General features: G+C 42.2%; 2 protein-coding genes across 3 annotated transcripts; both read right to left on the bottom strand.

Moving 5' to 3' along the window:
* Window positions 1-927: 927 nt before the first annotated feature.
* On the bottom strand, window positions 928-3,755 carry LOC117452854 (uncharacterized). Of its 2 annotated transcripts, XM_034091644.2 has the most exons (3): window positions 3,334-3,755; window positions 2,943-3,056; window positions 928-2,090 (listed from the first exon to the last, which is right to left on the bottom strand). In XM_034091644.2, the coding sequence occupies exons 1-3, from the start codon at window positions 3,377-3,379 to the stop codon at window positions 1,891-1,893; spliced, it is 360 nt and encodes a 119-aa protein (XP_033947535.1). In that variant the 5' UTR covers window positions 3,380-3,755; the 3' UTR covers window positions 928-1,890. The 2 variants fall into 2 exon arrangements, 1 of the variants encoding a protein (XP_033947535.1); XR_004552800.2 differs by having other exon boundaries at window positions 2,923-3,755.
* Window positions 3,756-4,271: 516 nt separating this feature from the next.
* LOC117452618 (transforming acidic coiled-coil-containing protein 1-like) lies at window positions 4,272-19,731 on the bottom strand. The gene is made up of 14 exons (XM_034091328.2): window positions 19,206-19,731; window positions 15,892-15,983; window positions 12,498-12,561; window positions 11,357-11,752; window positions 9,744-9,798; window positions 9,561-9,645; window positions 8,764-8,810; window positions 7,749-7,883; window positions 7,569-7,645; window positions 7,407-7,450; window positions 6,941-7,101; window positions 6,276-6,382; window positions 6,047-6,167; window positions 4,272-5,741 (listed from the first exon to the last, which is right to left on the bottom strand). Exons 1-14 carry the CDS (start codon window positions 19,310-19,312, stop codon window positions 5,673-5,675), a joined length of 1,560 nt encoding a protein of 519 aa, XP_033947219.1. The 5' UTR covers window positions 19,313-19,731; the 3' UTR covers window positions 4,272-5,672.
* Between the last annotated feature and the right edge of the window lie 567 nt (window positions 19,732-20,298).

Raw genomic sequence — 20,298 nt, 5'->3', positions numbered from 1 at the left:
CCAGCAGTTTTAGTGTGAACATCATTGTGTTCTTCATATATGAGCTCTGGTCAAAGGGTTGTCAGTGTTAACATGCAGAACAAGTGTCAGCCATTATAAATATAGCAAAGAGACACCTCTGAACAAAGCAAACCACTATGAATCACAGAGAAAAACCCATGAGAAACACATATGCAGAATCAAACCTTGTATGTAGTGTGGTCAAGGGTCATGACTCAAAGCTGTTGGAGGAAGGTAAGATGTGAATTATGAAGCATGTTTTTTTGGTAGTTAAATTCCTGACAAATATGTCTTTTGAATGTTGTAGGGGATTCACACAAATACTTGACTACCTCATAGTTTAGCAATAGCAATTGAGTCCTTATGTATATATCTGCTAAAGTAGGAGTAGCATAGTGACGAATGTTGTGGTGTACAGTACTTCAGTATTGCTTCACTGTCATTCCTCCTTAACAAAGGTGATCACAGTGTCTGTGGTGAAACTCCTGAGAGAGACATGACACTAACTGACATGACTCGCAGGTTTCAACACAGGATCTGGGTTTAAAGTTTCCACATGATCTATCTTCGTCCTGTCCTCCTTACAACTGCTAATATCACAAACATCTGCATTTACAGGAGTGATTTTGCATTCTTTTTTTCTTTCTTCTTTTGGTGAATTTGTGTCCCCTGGAAGTGGTTGCATGTCATATGACCTGCATGAGTCGGTAGACCTCATTGACTTCATATGCTGTGGTGACTGCACATCATGTTACACATTTGCAGAAGGAAGTCCTGAAGTTTCCACAGACTGTCCTATTTCTGCTTTAGATCACAGACTATTTTCTCTTTACCTGGTGCTTTGACTACTTTAGATTAACACACATTTCTATCAAATGTAACACAAAGGTGTTCTTACTCTCACACAAAAGGGTTGGATTAAATCTTTATTTAAGACAAGTTTGCATGCACACACATTTAATAATGCAAGCACTGAACAAAACTTTATCAAATTATTTACACATTTAAATAAGATTGTATTAAAACTCCCTCCTGTTCTGTTTCCCTGCCAGGTGAATAATGTGGTTCTTTGGCATCAAGCGAGCTGCAAACTAGTTACCGACTCAGCATCGACCGAAACCACGACACACACCATGTGGAGGTGCACTTCACTTTGTGCGCACTTACACACCACAAACACTCTGATATCAGGTTCACATTTACAGCTTTACATCACCTGAAAGAGAACACACCGCATATAAAAAGATAACAAGCTACTATTTATTTTGTTGATGATAGAAAAGTGGTGGTGAAGTCCATAGGGACTTGGCTTGGCAACTGGAAGGTCACCAGTTCAAGTCCCGGAAAGACCAAGTGCTACCGAGGTGTCCCTGAGCAAGGCACCGTTCCCTACACTGCTCCCCGGGCGCCGTACATAATGGCAGCACACTGCTCCTAACACTCGGATGGGTCAAATGCAGAGAAACCATTTCGTTACATGGTACCTGTTGACAATAAGTTGAATCTATCTATAAACAATGAAGAAAGCCATCTTCATTTCAACAACTCAGTCATCAGAAACACAATTTAAAAAAAATATTGAACCATGTGCCACTGAACAAACTGAACATTGACATTAATTAAATGTATTTTATTATAAAATGTCACTTAACTGTATAAGGTTAGTTGAAAGCAATAATATTAAGTTGAACCAAATTAAAAAAACCTAATTTTAAAATGATTGCTTTCAACCAACCTAGATTATGTAAAATCTGTTGACATAATAAATGTGATTACAGTTTCAGTTTTTTCAGTCCACTTTTTGGAGGATTGAACATTTCCGAGGGGAAAACTGACAACCAGCAGAGAGATGGACCAGCTAGCAAATGAGCAGATGGATGGACTTTTGAATCACTTGAGGAAAATAAGCAGGGCCGGGATCAGCAGGATGGGGCTGGAGGCCGGAGCCCATGCTCTGTTGTTTTGAACCCCTTGGCTGTGCTGGGGCCCGTTACAGTCGTCCCCGAAACAGCACTCCATCTCGGCCCCTGAGCCGGAGCCCTGAGCCTTCTGGCAGAACGACTTATACGTGCACGACTTCATCACAGTATCTTTAAAAAAAGAGAGAGGGACATCAATAAGGCCTAAGGCGACGTTCACGGTTGAATTTCTCTGAAATGATTGAAGACGGCCGACTTCTCATCTGCTGCTATGTGATGCTGTGAACCCGATGAAACCCCTCACACACACACTCAGCTGCTCTTCACGCACACACACACACACACGATTAGAAACACACATATAGACATACAGAGAGTTTGTGGTTATTGTAAACTGCCAGGATAACATCCAGCAACCACAAATGATGAGACTGTTTATGATCACACACACACACACACACACACACACACACACACACACACACACACACACACACACACACACACACACACACACACACACACACACACACACACACACACACACACACACACACACACACACACACACACTGGCCATGTAACTTCATTTTGGGTTTTAATAAAGACTTTAAAACCCTTCTTTCTTAATGGATGCAGCAATGTATGGAAAACAAAAGCTGCCAAAAAATGAAATAAAATGGAACAAAAATACATATAAGATAAATAAGTAATTCAATACAATAGAAAGATTAACTGGAAACTGAATAAATAGGAGAATTATTATATCAAATATGTCAAATAGTATCATTAACTTTTAGCCGACATTTACTTTTTATATTAGTTTTGGTACATTTATTATGATATTAAGTCAATTATAAAATATTGTTGCTATTTCTCTTTCTCTAAGAGGTTAAACTTCTCTCTCACACGGGCTGTTATGTTGTGAGGCTTTTTCAAAACAATTTTCTTCAACATCTTGCTTGTGCTACATGTTTTCCTGAGGTTGTGTGTCTGCACCTACAGTCTATGGTCTGCACTCACTGGGTCCTGTGATGGTGGAGCAGGCATCAGCGTACTGAGGGCAGGAGGTGGAGCCCTGCCGGATGCAGGCCTCCTCATTGGACGCCACACATGTGAGACACTTGAGGGCGTGGTCTGTGCAGACAGAGCAGGAGAGAGCACCTGACTTAACACTAGGCACGCATGTTCACAGGGGAGTGTGAGCATGCACACACACACACACACACACACGGAAAATGCCCCACATTGTGCAGAAATCAAGCCAAAACTGCTTGGCAACAGCATATTTGACCAAGGTTTGCTTTAGGAAAACAAAGCTCCTGTGACTCAGAAGGAAGTCTGTCTGCTGCTTGTCATCTAATGTCTGAAAACCCCAAAAGGCAGTGTTGGTATGAGTGTTGTAGAAACTCACTGTGGCAGGCCAGAGAGACGAGCAGCAGGGCCAGAGCGGTCTTCATGGCAGCCGGTTGACGGACTCTGTTTCTTTAGTCCAGAGGAAGAGTGGATGAGTGTGATGGAGGGACAGCGTGGGTTGAGGTGCTGATTTAGGCACGGGAAGGTGTCTGAGGGCATTAAGGTCTTAAGTCTGTAATCTCCCTGCATGCTGCACAGCCAGCAGCCTGTAGTAATGGACTTAACCAAGCGAGCTTTAACAGGAGACACGGTTACAGTTCAGTGTTATAAACAGAGTTTCGAGGTCATTTTTAAAGACTGACTGTGTGTGGGAGCATTATAAAGCCAAAGGTCATTATTATTAACTCACATAACAGCCTCAGATGGGATGAGTGTGTGTGTGTGTGTGTGTGTGTGTGTGTGTGTGTGTGTGTGTGTGTGTGTGTGTGTGTGTGTGTGTGTGTGTGTGTGTGTGTGTGTGTGTGTGTGTGTGTGTGTGTGTGTGTGTGTGTGTGTGTGTGTGTGTGTGTGTGTGTGTGTGTGTGTGTGTGTGTGTGTGTGTGTGTGTGTGTGTGTGTGTGTGTGTGTGTGTGTGTGTGTGTAAACACTTTGCACCAAGGCTTTAGCTGAGGCCCATACACCAAAATAATACACACAGTGAGAATTTACAATAACTGCTTTAAGTCTGTGGTAAAAGCGATTATAAAAACGGCAAAAACTAATGTTAAGTACAAGAGATTTTGGAGCACGCAAACCTCCGCCAAAGCCGTATGTGTAAGTACAAAATAATTGGTGTATCCACCCTGTTTCTCAGATCACCTCCAATATTTCATTGGCTGCTTCCTTGGCCTGTCCTACACCAAGTTACATGAACAAAAACGATGACTAACTTTTTCATTACCCTGCTGCCGACCACACCAACAAACTGAGTTGAAAACATTACCAGAGGTAACCAGCTTGTTGTAGAACAAATTATATGTATTTGTATTCAGGAAAATGTACACACACACTATTAGTCAATGTATCAACACAAGTGTGAGATTCTCTCTTTCCTAATTTACAATTACAAACAATAATAATTAAAGGAAGAAACTAAAGTGACAAAACAATAATTGTTGACAAAACAGCTGAGAAGTAACACAACATAATAATGGCACAAAAATATAAACTGTGGCACATCAGTGGGTTTGTGTCCGAGTGTTTAAATCCCATTTACTACTCAGTCATTATTACACATAGTTTCACCGGTGATTTGAGGAAACAATTTGCTTTCTGAGAAAAACAGAGCTCTTAAAAAAGTCATGCAAAGAAACCGACGATGCAGAGCTGTAAATACAGGCATGAGCGCTCACATCTTCATCACGCAGAAGCAACAGACTAAACTTCCTATAAAGCTGTCAAACACTTCACGGTAGGAGGTAAAGGTGATAGAGGACGCTCAAGTGCATCACTTGCTAATCGTATAATTGCTTAAAATATCTTTAATCAACATATAGTCTCCATTTTTTTATATTTTCCAGTTGTTTAGGACTTTTAACACAGGATGGTTAACGTACAGTGGTGGAGTGGATTAAGTGTTTTTCTCTTCATTATAAAGTTCTCTTTACTGTTTATACAATCACGAGTCTGTTACTCTCAGGTTGTTATACTTCTTTGAGAAACAGTCGATTTTAATTGTCCAGAATCTAGGTAAAGCAAACGCTGCGAATTATTCTCAGCTTTAGTTTCACTGACTCGTTCTGGATTCAGTATCTCTCCTGAACAAACCAAGGCCTCCGAGGACTTCTGTATTTCCTCAAATAATCGTAAATCCTTTCCTCCAGTTCTTGTGCGGCCTGACTTTGACCCTGACCTCATTCTGCCACACACACACCCCTGAGCTTTTCTCTTTCAGAGTTTATAGCATAAAATACATGTGATGGATCGTTGCTTTCATTAAAAAATCAATCCTTGTCAAAGCCTAATCAAATAAGCTGTATGCAAAAACGTAACTCCTAAACAACCCCGCCTGCATGATGTCATTCAAGGAGTTGCTGGGAATTTAGCTGTTAATCCATTGGGAATTAAAGTTGAATCACAAGCAGGTTGTTGCTCGCTGGCATGATGGGCAAAGCACAAGATGGCCTCGTCACAGACAAACTAAACAACGTGACCACATACATATAACACAGTTCCTACTAGAACAATTATTAGCATGTACAAAACCGTCTAGGTTCGGGTCAGAAGTAGTGCAATTGTAGTTTACAGGAAGTTACTTTAGACATCGGTACAGGAGCAGTCTCTGTGTTGCAGGGCTGGCAGAGGGTATGGAGGTTGCTTCTTCATGCACAGGGCGTCGCTCTGAGGACTCGCAGTCACTCAGTCTATTGTTCCCATTTTGGCAATCAGCTCATCGCAGATCTTGGTCAGTTCCTCCATCTCTTGATTCTATGGCAACACGACAAAGGATGACTATGTAAATATATACATTTTTGTATGACTTAATATGACTTTTAGTTGTAACAGAGTACTACTAAACTCTGGTAGTTCTACTTTTACTTAAGTACAAGATCTGAGAACTTCTCCCACCTCATTTCAAGCTCTTAAAGTGGTGTGGCGAATTTGAAGCTAATGAACTTGCAGGATTTTAGCTTTTCTGAATTTGTACTTTTTGTAAGTTGTTTTGGATAAAGCATCAGCTCAATGTGATGTAATCTAGAATAAACATGCAGAAAGATGAGGAATGATGTTACCTTCTGCTGCAGAGCTTGTTCCAGAGACTCGTTCTTCATCTGCTCCTTTCTCAAACTGGCCGTCATCGCCATGTTCTCTGAGCTCGCCTTTCCACGCACCTGAGCGATCTCCTCATTGGCCCTGAGAGAGGAGTGACACGAGGGAAATTAACAGCATCTCAAAACTGATAATTGTTTGTTAAAACTGGCCGCACAGGAGAATTGGACTTAATTTCAATCCCATATATACTTGTCTAGTTTCTCCTCAGCATGGATTTTGAGCGTCTGGTATCTCTGCTCCTCCTGCTTGACTCGGGCCAGATACTCCTGAGCACATTTCTTCAGCACCTCCTCATTCTGCACGAGGAAACAAAAAACAAGCACCGTGTTATTGCTGCTTTAAACCAGCTGTGATCAAGATTTGTGGCTTTATTAAAGATTGTAATGCTGCACACGTTGTTGAAGAAGAGAACAATTTCATAGGTTTGAGGCTCAGGTTTATCGAGTGACCTTTAAAGGGGACATGTGCTAATTTTCAGATTCATATTTGTATTTTGTGCCTCTACTGTTACATGTTTTAATGTTCAAAAATATCTTTATGTTTCTCATACTGCCTGTTCTGCAGCACCTCTTTTCCCCCTCTGTCTGAAACCAGAGCCTAGTCTGCTCTGATTGGTTAGCTGGCCGGCTCTGTTGTGATTGGTCAAACTCCCACCGTGGCAGACCATGAATGAAAACCGGTATAACAAACTACAGGAATGGGAAAACCCCCCAAAAGGTATAATAGGTCCTCTTTAATGTAAACCTCTGCTACTCAACAACTGCCTTATCCTGATTGTGTTTATAACCCTCTTACAGCCCCCCAATGTGTACCACTATCAGCTGAAACTGACATGGACTAGTTCTATGACTTACTTTCTTAAATCCCTCCAGGGTGCTCTTCAGATTTTCATATCGCCGAAACACGTCAGAGAGAGAGCGCTCCACAGAGTTCAGGTCTGCCATGGTGCTTTCTTTCTCCGCCGTCACAGCCTGCAAAGTCTTCTGGGAAATCTTGGTGTTGTGCTGCTCTTCCTCTGTGAAGAGCAAAGAAGAAGTTGTTATTGTTGACAGCCAAATCACCTACATTTTTGTATTTATTCTGGTAACAGCAGGAAACATTGCATTCACATCAAAAACAGGGATACATAAAAAATAAAGAGAAAAGGCTTGAAATGAATGTATTGTAATTGCTGATTTGTTTCTTCTGCGTTAAAACAATGTGGAATAATGTGACCGTGTCTGACACTCACAGTACATGATACAAGTACACACTTGGATCATTACAGTAACCAGTGAAACATACGTTTGCATAACGTTTTTTCCTAACATTTCTACTCACCAATCATCTGAGCAATTGTCTTCTCGTATTCTGCAACAATCTTCCTGTAGAAACAAAACACATGAAACCTTAACCTAATATTTGGACAGATTGTAGACAGATTTTTTACCGTCAATCAGAGATGGCTGAGTAAAAACATCATGCATCAAAATGTTTTCTCACCTCATCTCGCTGACTTCTTGTTTGCTGTCCTGGTACTTTTTCTTCCAGTCATTTGCCACTGCCTCTTTAGTGATGATCTGAAACGAGATGTAAGTGTAAAGAAAATACTTAAAAGATTTATTCAGGGAATACCAACAGGCTGACGACACATTTGAAGTTGGATGAGTTAACAGTTTGTACCTCCTCTCTGATGAGGGTGAGAACGGCCTGTTTTTCTGCCTCACTGATGCAGATGGAATCCAGGACCTGACTTCCTGTTTTCTTCATTTCCCCTCCCTCCGCTTTGTTCTTCCGCTCGCATGGGTCCAAGAACTGCTGCAGGTAGAGGGAAATCACTTTCATTATACATCCAGAAGTCTAAAATGGGCTCTAAATAAATACACAAAAGTATTCAGGACAAATACACAAGTGGCATGGATGCTATTATTCAAACCTCTGTTCTGGCTTTTTTGTTGTTAAAAAAGCTGTCCTATAATATTTATCTTTCACAAGTGGGAAACTAACTGTACAGTAAGTGCTTAGAGAAGCCAATTCAAACCCTTCAGTTGTACCCTTTCACTAATAAGTCACAATGCAACAATTTGTTGTAGTAGAAAACAAATAGCAACATTAATGTATGTAATAAAGTGCAAATTATTAAAATTGCTTTACTGTCATTTTGAACCCCCTCATCTCAATCCTTTCTTCTCCTCGTCTCCAAGTCCCTTCTCCTCTCTTGCTTTGTACCTTCCTGGATTATGAGAGCCATATTCTAGTCTCATAAATGACAATCTTAATCCACCGTCACTTTAGTAAATCATAATGTTGGCAGACACTTAGTACCTCCTGCTGTCGTACAGCACAGTGCGGCCATCTTATCAAACTGCAGCTTTAGATAATAATGCAGGTGCCTCTAAACAGAAAACCTGAGAGTCTATTACATCTCTCAGTTACACTTCACTTTCACAAACAACTAAACAAAAATTACCAATATGACTTTTACATTCTCAAATGTACAGAAGTGCCTGGACTTGTCTCGGTTTCTCGGTAACAGTTTAGCCTAAATAAAAAAAGAGTGCTTTACTCCCATCTAGTTGCTTTTATTCTTTAGATAAAAAAGATCACATGCATGAGAGCACCACTGTGATAATCTATAGCATGTATATGTGCCTGACAGAGGGTAAAACATGAATTATTGATTGTGGTGTTTAGTTACCACAGAGCAGCAGTCCTCGGGCTTTGATGTGACATGGCAGTCTTGAGCTGGAAGAAAGTAATACGAATTTAGGATCTGGGATAATGCGCCACGTAATATAATATAGTTCATCGTCATGACCAGCAGGTGGCAGTACATGAGAAATATTACAACATTTCTGAATGTTGATTTGACAGGAAGATCACCACATGGTCACATAAGGGCTGCAGCAAATGATTCAAATGGTCTTTATAAGTTACTTTATAAGAATTGTTATGATGATCTGTTAGGAGTGGTCTCATCAATGAGCAGTTTGCTTCCACTTTAGTAATGACTCACAAGGAGCCTCGGTGTCTGCTCAAGATATTGTTTCAGAATGTTATCGATCTCGCTTTGAGAACTGCTTGTTCACTCTAAAAAAAGAACATGATACCTTTAGAAACTATAAAACCACAGGCGACAGCACGTAATATACTGCAACATCTGCAACAGACAGTTACTTCAGCTGTGTCACATGTGATGTGCATGATCATACAATCCCACAGCAAACACTGAACCGTTGCTCTGAACACCTGCACTGATGTTGTGTTTGTTACAGGTTTCAGTGCACAAGCTCTTGATTAAATTATGTGTGTGTCTGTAACAGATAAGCACAGAAGACCTTCTTGCTGTCCGGTATTGATAGAGTGAAGAATGCTGTCTAAACTTTAACTTCCTGTACATTCGAGTCCGTCACTGATAACTGAGTTTCTTGTATCATTGTGCTGTAACTGGGGGGCACAACATACAAATCCATGTTCATTGATCCGGTGACTCACCGCTTTGGTCCTTGTCCGGTTTGACACTGATCGCCAGCTTCTCCTCGTCTGTGGCGTGGCCTCCATGGTGGTCATCCTTTAACAGCTGCAAACATAATCAAACCCACTGAATGCATGAAGCGTTCCTGATGGTAATATTACCACGTGAGTCATATGAGCAGCAGACACATGATCAGTTCTTACCTGTCCACTGAAACCCTTTTGCATTGGCTGGTTCGGCTTTACTTTACAGGAGTTCCTGAGAATGAAAGTCGATAACAACATAAGTGTCAACTCTAACCTGATGATACATCTGCCTGTGTGTACATGTGGGCGGGTGTGAGGATGAGAAGAGGAAGCAGGAGACTGAAAGCCTTACAGCCTCATGGCTCTGCTGGGAGTGTGCGCTGAGCTCGCATGCTCTGCTTAAAGTGCTGAATTACGCAGATTTAAAAGCAGATCAATGAAAGAGATTGTTGCCAAATTGAAATAAGAGCAAGGACCTTTGTTCAGAGAGTTAGAGGGAATTACAGGATTTCCGCTAACACTCTCTCTACTTTCTAATTCTACTCCTGCCTTTTTTTCAACTTCTTTGTGAATGAAGGAACATTTAGGTCAGGTTGTTTCCACATCAGCTCATGGAGCAAGCCTGGCACTGGACTTATTAAGAACAGCAAGAACTGACGTTCGAACACACACACGTCTGCATACACAGTACTTACAACAGAACACAGAGGAAATGGACTTGCTCAGAAGTCCTGATGCCACACAGAGCGAAGGGGAACAGAATGAAAGTTTGGAAGGAAAGGGAAGGAAAGACAAAGGAGAGGACGGGATAGGGGTTAGGTTAAACATAAGGTGAGTGCAGGGTTATTATAGTTCAGTAAATAAAAGACTAGAATATTTAAATTTAAAATGTAAATCTTCTATTACCACTTAACTAACTAAAATGTAGTAAGCAAGTATTTCCCGGGCTTTCATATTTTAAAGTATCAATCAAGAGATAAAATGGCCTCAGTAAGAAATGAGTGCAGGCAAACCCTCCAAATAAGGATGACCTGACTGTATATAATATCAATAAATAAAACTGTATATACAATACATTCTGTCCCCCTGTTCCTTTAAAAGTATTGTGTCTCATTTCAAACGAGGCATTTTAACAAAGAAATATATGATACAAATATCCTGGAATCTCAAAGTAAATGTATTTGATATAAGTACTGAGGTAAAATCTGATTATCTCTGTGCAGTGTGCACAACGCTGAACTTGAAGAAAGACATAAACAATTTAATAGAAATGTGATCAGGATTCATAATTTGCAGGAACATGAAAACACCACCAGAGGGCGTCGTGAGACACTCCTCGTTACAACTCAGAGAATATCTCAGAAAACACAAAATATGTGTTAAAAATACACTAAACGTTAAAAACGGCTTTAAACCTTCTTTTGTGGAATAGTAAAAGAAAATCCTACTGAAAAAAATTCAACTGATCCTAAAATAAAATCATAACTAGAAGCAATAAAAAAAACTATAATAACGGTGAGGGATGAAAGGATGTGCAGGAGAGACACAGATGCTGAGATAACTTTAGAAGATGCACAACAGGCAAACATAGTGGGTTAAAAGGGGAACACTTCGATCCCTCCAGGTTCATCGTGAACAATAGAGAGCATTCATTACCGTTCCCTACTACAGCCATAAAAGAGAGAGCACTGTTTGTTCAGCCTGAAAATCAGTGAGTCATATCAGTTCAGTTTCAGCCACACACTCACTGAAGAAACCTTTGTGTATTTTTTAACGAGTCTTTTACTCACGTGATTACTGTGCCGTTGGTCTCACAGGTCAGTTTTGAGTTGGAGTTCATGTTGCCATTAAGCAAATCAGGGTCCACACAAATGTCATGACTGGGGGTGGAGTTGGAGTCCGTGCTGGAGCCAGACACCGCCGGGGCCACGTCGTCCACCTCCGAGGGGTCGGGTTTGTTCAGAGAGGAGAGGACGGACAGTGATGGGGGCCGGAGGGCTGGAGGCTGGGGCTGATGGACCCCTCCAGGGCTGGGTTTGTTGCTGAGGGTCAGGTTGAGGTTCTGGTCCAAACCGAAGCTGCGGTTGTTGGTTCTGGAGTTGCTGACGTTGTTCAGCGAATCAACATCTGGGGATGAATCTGGGCCGACCTCCTGGTTGGAGTTGTTGTCCAAAAAGTGGTTGTATCTAAAAAGAGAAGAAAAAAGTAGGTCAGTATGTTACTAGTTAACATAAGGTTTATAGAGGTGCCTCTCAAAATGAATACAAGATAAGATTAGATAAGATGGGCCTGTGTTGATCCCTGTAGGAACATTCAGGTGTCAAAGCAGCAACAGAATGAGACAGAAACACGTGTCAATATACACAGGGTTAAAAGGAATACATTTCAAATCATAAAAAATAGAATCAAATAAGAATAAACATGTATTATCATTATTAATATGAATAACAAGAAACTAAACTCTCGCATTATAATAATAACATTTATAATTGAATATGCCAACAGACATATAATAGAGACTTGAGAGGAATAAAACAAGTCAAAAACAACATACAGAATCAGTGAAAAATGTATTCAAACAGATGGGTCTTTACGTTTTTTTAAGTTGTTCGCAGATGTCAACGCCAAAGGTCAAAAGAGAGTTATAAAGTTGAGGTAAGTGTTGGGCAACACCAAACTAAAGAGTTATAGGAGGAACCATGAAAACCAATTGCTACTGAGAAAGAAACTATTGTCAGAAAGGTAGAGGGATAAAAGCAGATTGGTATCCTTCGTCTAACCTACTTTCTCCATCCTGTGGCGACCTAATGATAGTATCTTTCATTTCGGGATTTACTTGAAATGATGGCCTTTCGTTCTCCTGTTAGAACATTTAAGATGGCTGCTGACTTCCTCTCAGAGCACTTCACATCCTGTTAACAGCTAGCTAACGACCACAGCAGCAGGCTGGTCTCTGTTGAGTCACACTGCTGCTGAAACACAGGACTCTCTGTTACTGAAAAATACACCCACTGTAAAAACTCTCACAACTACCCACGATAATACAACGGAAATAACTCCAATATATTCTCCTGTGTTTCCTCTCAAGTGGCTCACAACTTGAATGAACTTATTGTGTCCACCTTTGACGGATAACAGCTTCTCACATCGTTTGTCATGACTTGAGGCGTCATGACTGTGGCCTATTACATCATACATTCAATATTGCAAGTTTATGTAAGCTTCTGCTCAAAATCTGGGTACTTTCAGACACACACACACCCTTCAGAGAGGGTAATATGTGAGGGGGAACCACACCCAGTTCTGCAGAGTACAGCCCACCAAGTGGCCTAGCAACAAAGACAACATCAGGCTTTAGTGCAGTTTCACAACTCTGTGAAAAAGAGGAAAAGGACGGAGAGGAGGAAGTAAGAGAGGAACAGTATAAGTAGTCAAATGGCTGTCTAGAGTTTCAGCTACACCCTGGAGCTACAGTGCATACAGTTTGATTGCAGCGTGTGGTCGTTCATGAATAGATGATTAAAGTGAGCTGTTAAAGTCCAATTATAGTCAACAAGAATATCACTTTCTTAAGTCAATCTTTTATTCACGAATCCAACCCCAGAGCATGTGACTGTTATAGCATGAATAGGAGACTGTTATTGTCTGCGAACTGGACTTGATAATAAACACTTTAATCTCTCTGTTATTATCTGGCACAGTATCCCATATGCAGAGTCAAATCGTGTCTAATATCAACCGGTTGATCCATCCAAAACATGCAGACTAATTTAATTCTGATACATGTACACTTCATGTTAAAATGACTATAATGATAACTGATGGAGTATAAACTTTAGGGATATAGCTTTTTGCACAGAAGATGCACTCCAGATATCTATTACCATGGTGATGTGTGCTACTTGAGTGGGTGAAAGCAGGGCAGCGGGAGGGGATGGGTGAGGAGGGGGATGTTGATTAGAAAGCAGTGGGCTTCTGTTGCAGCTTCAAACAAACTGGATTCATCTACTACCCATTAATCAGACGATGCATCAGTCTGTGAAACCGGGTGAGGGCTCATTTACCTTTATTTTCATAAACCATATCTGCTGATAGGTCTTTCTGATCAGCAAAAGCAGGCATAGCAACAACGTGGCCAACATAAACAAGGAACAACATAGTGACAAAAGGAAGAGTGCACATTGCGTAAACAACACCACTTAAATCTCAAGACATTTTTGCAATTTTTGCAGTTTACACAAAATACCATACCCGAATAACTCAAAACAAGTTACACTATCTACATCAGGGGTCGGCAACCCCTGGCACACAGAATTGGCACGCGGCACCGTAACTAGTGGCACACTAGGAATAAGTGGAATAAGTGTGCAAAATATTTAAATTGTATTTTCGGATCCTGAACGTCCACACAGCGGCGTGCGTTGACGCTTGCCGGCGGGCGTGTCTGACACTCGACCAACAACCAATCACATGAATCTCCCGCCCCAACACACAAGCACGCGGTTTGATTGGCTAGAGCTTGTACTGGCATATGATTGGATTGGCTGACACCTCCGTCGAGGCGTCAAAAGTTGAACATTGCTCAACTTTTGAAGCGAGCAACGCCAGTAACGCTCCACGTCGCTTCCCAAAATGCAGTTCGGCTAAAAGTGACGTCACCCCATTCAAAGTGAATGGGCAGAAGCGTTGGAAGCTTCAGCGCACGCCGCTGTGTGGACTGGCGAAGGAAGCCATGCACGCAACGCAGCCCCGCTCTCTTTATCTCCAGGCGACTTTCTGCCGCTTTCCTCCGTGGTGCAGTGCTGATCGTTTCACCACGGAGGAAAACACTTCACAAATGGCAGTACCCATAAGGAGCTGTACAAATGCCGCAGTTTTTGCGTGGCTGTGTATTTAGTTGAAAGCCCAGTGGCGATCTGCTCATCGAAATAATATGCTACAAAGGGGCGGACTGGCCATCTGTGTGTTGAACTTTCCTGTCGGCTCCCAGACTGTAGTTGAGGAGGGGCAGAAGCGACAAGCTTCAGGTTTGATAACCCACTCTAGCTTAAATGACTGGAGAGAGGCGAGCTCGTCTTGGGAGGCCGTTGCATTTATTTAGCTGTTCTTCTGTCTCACAAAATACATCACAGACCTCTGTTTTTCTGCTTCCTCGTTTCACTTCCAGAAACATACACACGCTCCCTCACTGTCGCTCTACCACACACACACACACACACACACACCACACACACACACACACACACACACACACACACACACACACACACACACACACACACACCACACACACACACACACACACACACACACACACACACACACACACACACACACACACACACACACACACACACACACACACACACACACACACACACACACACACACACACCACACACCACACACACACACACCACACACACACACACACACACACCACACACACACACACACACACACACACACACACACACACACACACACACCTCTCTCTCTTAAAAGGGACAGCGATCTCATCTCACTCTGCATGACCCTAATATCATAACATGTGTTCTGGAGAATCACAGAACTGGCGATCGTCCTTATTATTATGCCGTTTAAACCAATTATTTAAATGTGTTTGTTAAATTCGGCATCTTGTAGGCTAAGTTGCGCTGACAGGTCCACACACTGCTTCCCCGCAGCGAGGCTCCCCCGCCCTCCTGCTGATAGTTCACGAGCGTCAAGCTCCTCAACTTCATATCAAAAAGGTTGCAGACCCCTGATCTACATCATCAGGTTTGAGTGTAGGAGAACATTTGTGTTTGTCATTTGTGCAAAAAGGCTTTCTTCACATGACAGAACGACATAAAGGTTAATGCAAAAAATCACTTCATTTATTGAAGAACTAAAAACTAATGAATACGACTAGTGTTACATTTAGGAGGTCTTTTCACAGTGGACATTGCACCTAATCTACCAAAGTATCAGGCTGGAGACCGCCCTTAAGGCCACATCAAATTGGGAAAAGGGCATTTGTGTATTTTTGGGCAGAAAATATGTTGCAGAAAATCTTGAAATAAAAATGAATTGATCGTGTGAAATTTAGGCTGATTAATTTCGATGTTACTGTTTTATCTGATAGTGAAAAGGACTTTTAAAATGTCTCTCTATAAATCTGAGTCCCCTTTGCTGGATTTGTGGTTTCTTTTAATGCTGACATCTTCTGTGTTATCTGTCTTGTGTTTTTCCTAAAAGCTTGCTAGCGACCAGAGAATATCTAAAATAATTGTCCAGGTGTCAGAGTTTGATCTGTATGAGAGCCCTGGGTCGGTCGTCTCACCTGTGTGGTTGGAGTTGTCCAGTTGGCTAAGGTGCTTCGCAACACCAGGAGATTCTGCCTCTGGTGTCTCAAAAGTCCCCTCTGAGTCTGAACTGTAGAGAGAAAGAGAACGGAAAACTTAAAAAAACATCTGTCACAATAAAAGGAAAGCTATGAGAGACAGGAATACGGCAGGAGAGAGGTCACAACTACGACTGGGTGCTGGGAAATCATCTGGAACTATATAGGAAATCTCCAGTTGAAATTGTTCTGAGACAAATATGATCCATAAAACCAAATGAACTACGTCATGAAGTTACTTAGAGCATGTGATAACAGCAGTCCACTGTCTTTGAGGACAATGAGCCATTGACAATGATGGTAGGTCTAAATAAGAAAATGCTTCAAACAGCTATTTAATTAATTTCTCCCATTTTTCCCTTTAAACTGTGGGTTTTCTCTGGAAGTTTTTCCTTGTACGATGTGAGGGTCTAAGGACAGAGTATTGTCATACTGATATTCTGTACAAACTGTGAAGTCCACTGAGACTAATGTAACATTTGTGATATTGGGCTATATAAATAAACATTGATTGATTGATTAATTATGTAAATACAATAAGAAAAGCGCTTATTGTTTGTAGCAGTGTGAACTTATTTCTAACAAGAAAACATTGCCATATAATGTCAATCTCCTGTTTTCCTTGAGTGACGAAAAAATAATAGATTTCAGGGTTCAAAGAAGCTCGAAATAAACAAGGCATTAATTTGAAAGGAAGTCGGAGGAAGAAGTGAAGCCCTGGAAGGCCACCTGCATCCTTTCTCCCTCAATACGACACACTGTGTCCCAACACACACACTCTCTTTTGGTTTGCTATGTCAGCTGTCTAGCCAACCAGCCCAAATGTATTTCCAAACTGCGTAAAGACAAAAAGGAAAGGAGAGACAGGGATAGTGAGGCTCCGGCCAACGGTCGTTTGCGTTACTGTTTAGTGTCATATAGACCGTTCGGCCACACGAGGACGACCGAATACGGCACTAAACGACTGCGGAAACGATAACGGGTCCCAAGGTGGATAGAACGGCATACGCAACGCTCTGTGGGGTCCAACGGCTCCGTGTGTACGCCCTATACCAGTGTTTCTCAAACTTTTTCATACCAAGGACCACTTAACCAATAAAAAAACACTCGCGGACCACCTAACTCCACAAATATCCCAAAACACATCGTTTTTCTAGAACAGATTACAAATCGCCTGAAACTGGTACAAAGAAGTGGCAACATGTGTGATCAAGGTGTTGCGCTGGGCTATATGATGCAATCGAAAGTGAAACTTAAGCTCGCTCCATTGCGGAGATATTCGCACGAGAGTGAGAAAACTTAAATGTATTTATTTATTTCAAATGTGACATTTTACCAATATACTCACGGACCACCAGTGGTCCGCGAACCACACTTTGAGAAGCACTGCCCTATACGATCATTTTCTGATAATGATGAGGCAATAGCCCCGCCTCTCCCACCTCTGCTGCTCATCCCCGCGTCAAAGTAAACTGCACACTGAATTCAGATTATTTATCTTTCTCTCGATATGGACATAACCGCGAGTGAAGTCTAATCTGACAGGACGGAGACACCTCTCAAACTACCTAAACTAGTTATGTTTATTTTTACTGTCGGCCGGGTCACTCATTACTGGATCAGCTGCTGCATGAAACAGACACTGACCTGTCCGAAGAGAGGGAGGAAAAAGAGAGGCTCCGTGTATTTTATTATTATATTATATAGAGTCGTTATTCATTTGTTTTAAAGCTCAATAAATAACAAAGAAGACCTTTGACCGGCACTTTTATAATTTTGTCCAGAAGATTTAAACTTTAATACACGTTGACTGGCGAAACACGCTGCCCGGTTCCCTCGGCCCCCACCGCGGAGAATAAACAGAAGGGCAACCATGACAACCATGCTTCTTCGCTGCTTTTGTGGAGGAAGTTACAGCGCCACGTACAGGCTCCTGCATATGTACTGCAGCTTCTCCAGCGGTTGGAGCTAAACGGAGCGGTCTCGTGTGGACAGACACTATCCGGTGAATATTGCATGTGGACGGAAGTTTTTTTGCGATTGCGTTAATCCTATGCGTTTAGCCGTTTTCGTCCTCGTGTGTCCGGGGCCTCAGAATGTGTGTGTGTGTGTGTGTGTGTGTGGTACCCATTCCCAGCTACTTGAACACACATCAAAACGTTGGCCCTTTAATGAAAAACAGCCCCAGAAGGAACAAAGCTCTCACTGCCAAAACCCAGACACACTCCATCTTTCTGATATCAGTTCACACATTCACACACTGTGGAGCCAGAGTTAATCCTAATATACATACACCCCCCCCCCCCCCACACACACACACACCACTGAATTATGTCCCAGAGATGGCCCCATTGATGGCCCCATCGGCTGCAATCTTGGATGGTTACTTAGAAACTAGAAATGGAGAGAAACCGAATCAAAAGCTTTGGAAACTGTGGCTTTTTCTCTCCCCTTCCCCCAACTTTCAGCAACTGTTCCCAGACTGCCACACACACACACACACAAACCAGCCTACAGTCATATCCTTAGCATTTGGTGCCTCATAAAGAAACCGGATGGAGCAGACAGAGCAGAGACTCGTAAGAGTGTATTTTAGTCGTCTGTTTTTAGCCAATGACAGTATGACCATGCCACAGCATAGGAAGGAATCAAGAGTATACCACCAGTCTCTGTGTGTGTGTGTGTGTGTGTGTGTGTGTGTGTGTGTGTGTGTGTGTGTGTGTGTGTGTGTGTGTGTGTGTGTGTGTGTGTGTGTGTGTGTGTGTGTGTGTGTGTGTGTGTGTGTGTGTGTGTGTGTGTGTGTGTGTGTGTGTGTGTGTGTGTGTGTGTGTGTGTGTGTGTGTGTATTGCTCTCTCTGTGTGTATTATCCACCACCTGTCAGGATGACTCAGGGGTATCTGCAGTCATCACACAAACAACCACTAAATCAATTGCTTTTTAATCCGAGGCAAGTTCAAAGAATGACTCTTTCCTTTCAAGATACTCTCTTTGTTATTTCTTTAGCTGAAACCTAATTATACACCAACTATATCCCCTCCTTCTCTGTTTCTCTTTCTCTCTCTCTTTCACACACACACACACAACACACACACACCCACCACACACACACAACACACACACACACACACACCACACACACACCACACCACACACACACACACACCACACACACACACACACACCACACACACCACACACACACACACACACACACACACACACACACACACACACACTGGCCTAGCCCTCTTACTTGTACTCTCCTCCACCCTTGGATAGGGGTTGCCCCTCTTCTCCAGCTACTCCAGTCACTGCTGACCATGTCCATTTGGCCCATTGGACCGGAGACAACCAGGACATCCCTGCGGCACGTCAGGTCCAAAACCTGCTGCCACCTCCGAGACTTAACTGTAAACTTCCTCTTCCTCTGGATAGATTGTCACTGCTGTCAACCAGTCTCAGTGATCTTCCACAGTCCTCTTTATTCCCCTCGTATTGTGAGCTGCTGTTGCTCTGTTGTTCTCTACGGCTCGCGCACTTCCTCCTATGCTTAGCGGCTGAGCTTTCCCATCCTGCTCTTCTGTGTTGTTGACGATCGCGAGAGTCTCACGCTGCTGCTGTTTCTGTTTTGCTCTCCACAGCACTGACTCACACAGTGCAGATCACTGAGCATCAGTAGTCACTCCTCTCTCTCTCCCCCCCCTCCCCTCTCCCTCTTGGTCTGGGTGGACGATCAGCTGGTTAACAGACATCGGCTCGCCCCGCTTCTGTGTGTTTGCTATAACTCGCTCTCAGGAGTTTGCCTCCCCCTCTGCTCCTTTCTTTCAGGGTTTGCCAATTGTTGGGGGGAGAGAGGGGGGAGAGGAGAGGCAATGCTTCCTGTTTTAAGAGGCAAAGCAGCGTCTGGTTACTCTAGGACAAACAGACTGCCAGACGTTTATGTCTTTAAGGAAGAGGAGATTAAACGTATAGCAATCAAGTTTTTCCTTTGACAGAAAAAGAATGAACAACTTTTTTTGGTAATATAGGTATTTTTGTAATGCTAAAATAGTGTTTGTGTCCTCTTACACACGGAGATGTCCTGCTTTTCATCATATTCAACTGAATACATGTTGGTGTTGGACTGACAACACAATACATGTTGAGACATTACCTTGGAAAACTACGATTTTTCACAATTCCTTCCATCTTATCGATCAAAATAGAAGATTTAGAAAGTAATCAGCAAAATATGCGGTTAACAGTATGGTTGAAAAGATGCAAATAGATGAGTTTCGATTGAATATAAACTCATAGTGTATCAGGAACTCATAACCTTGTAATATCCAACCTCTCAAACAAAGCCC

Source organism: Pseudochaenichthys georgianus, chromosome 9 (genome assembly GCF_902827115.2).
Source record: "Pseudochaenichthys georgianus chromosome 9, fPseGeo1.2, whole genome shotgun sequence".
In the NCBI taxonomy this organism is placed as follows: Eukaryota; Metazoa; Chordata; class Actinopteri; order Perciformes; family Channichthyidae; genus Pseudochaenichthys; species Pseudochaenichthys georgianus.
The sequence above is the reverse complement of the archived record's forward strand: the minus strand, read 5'-3'. Positions and strand labels throughout refer to the sequence as shown.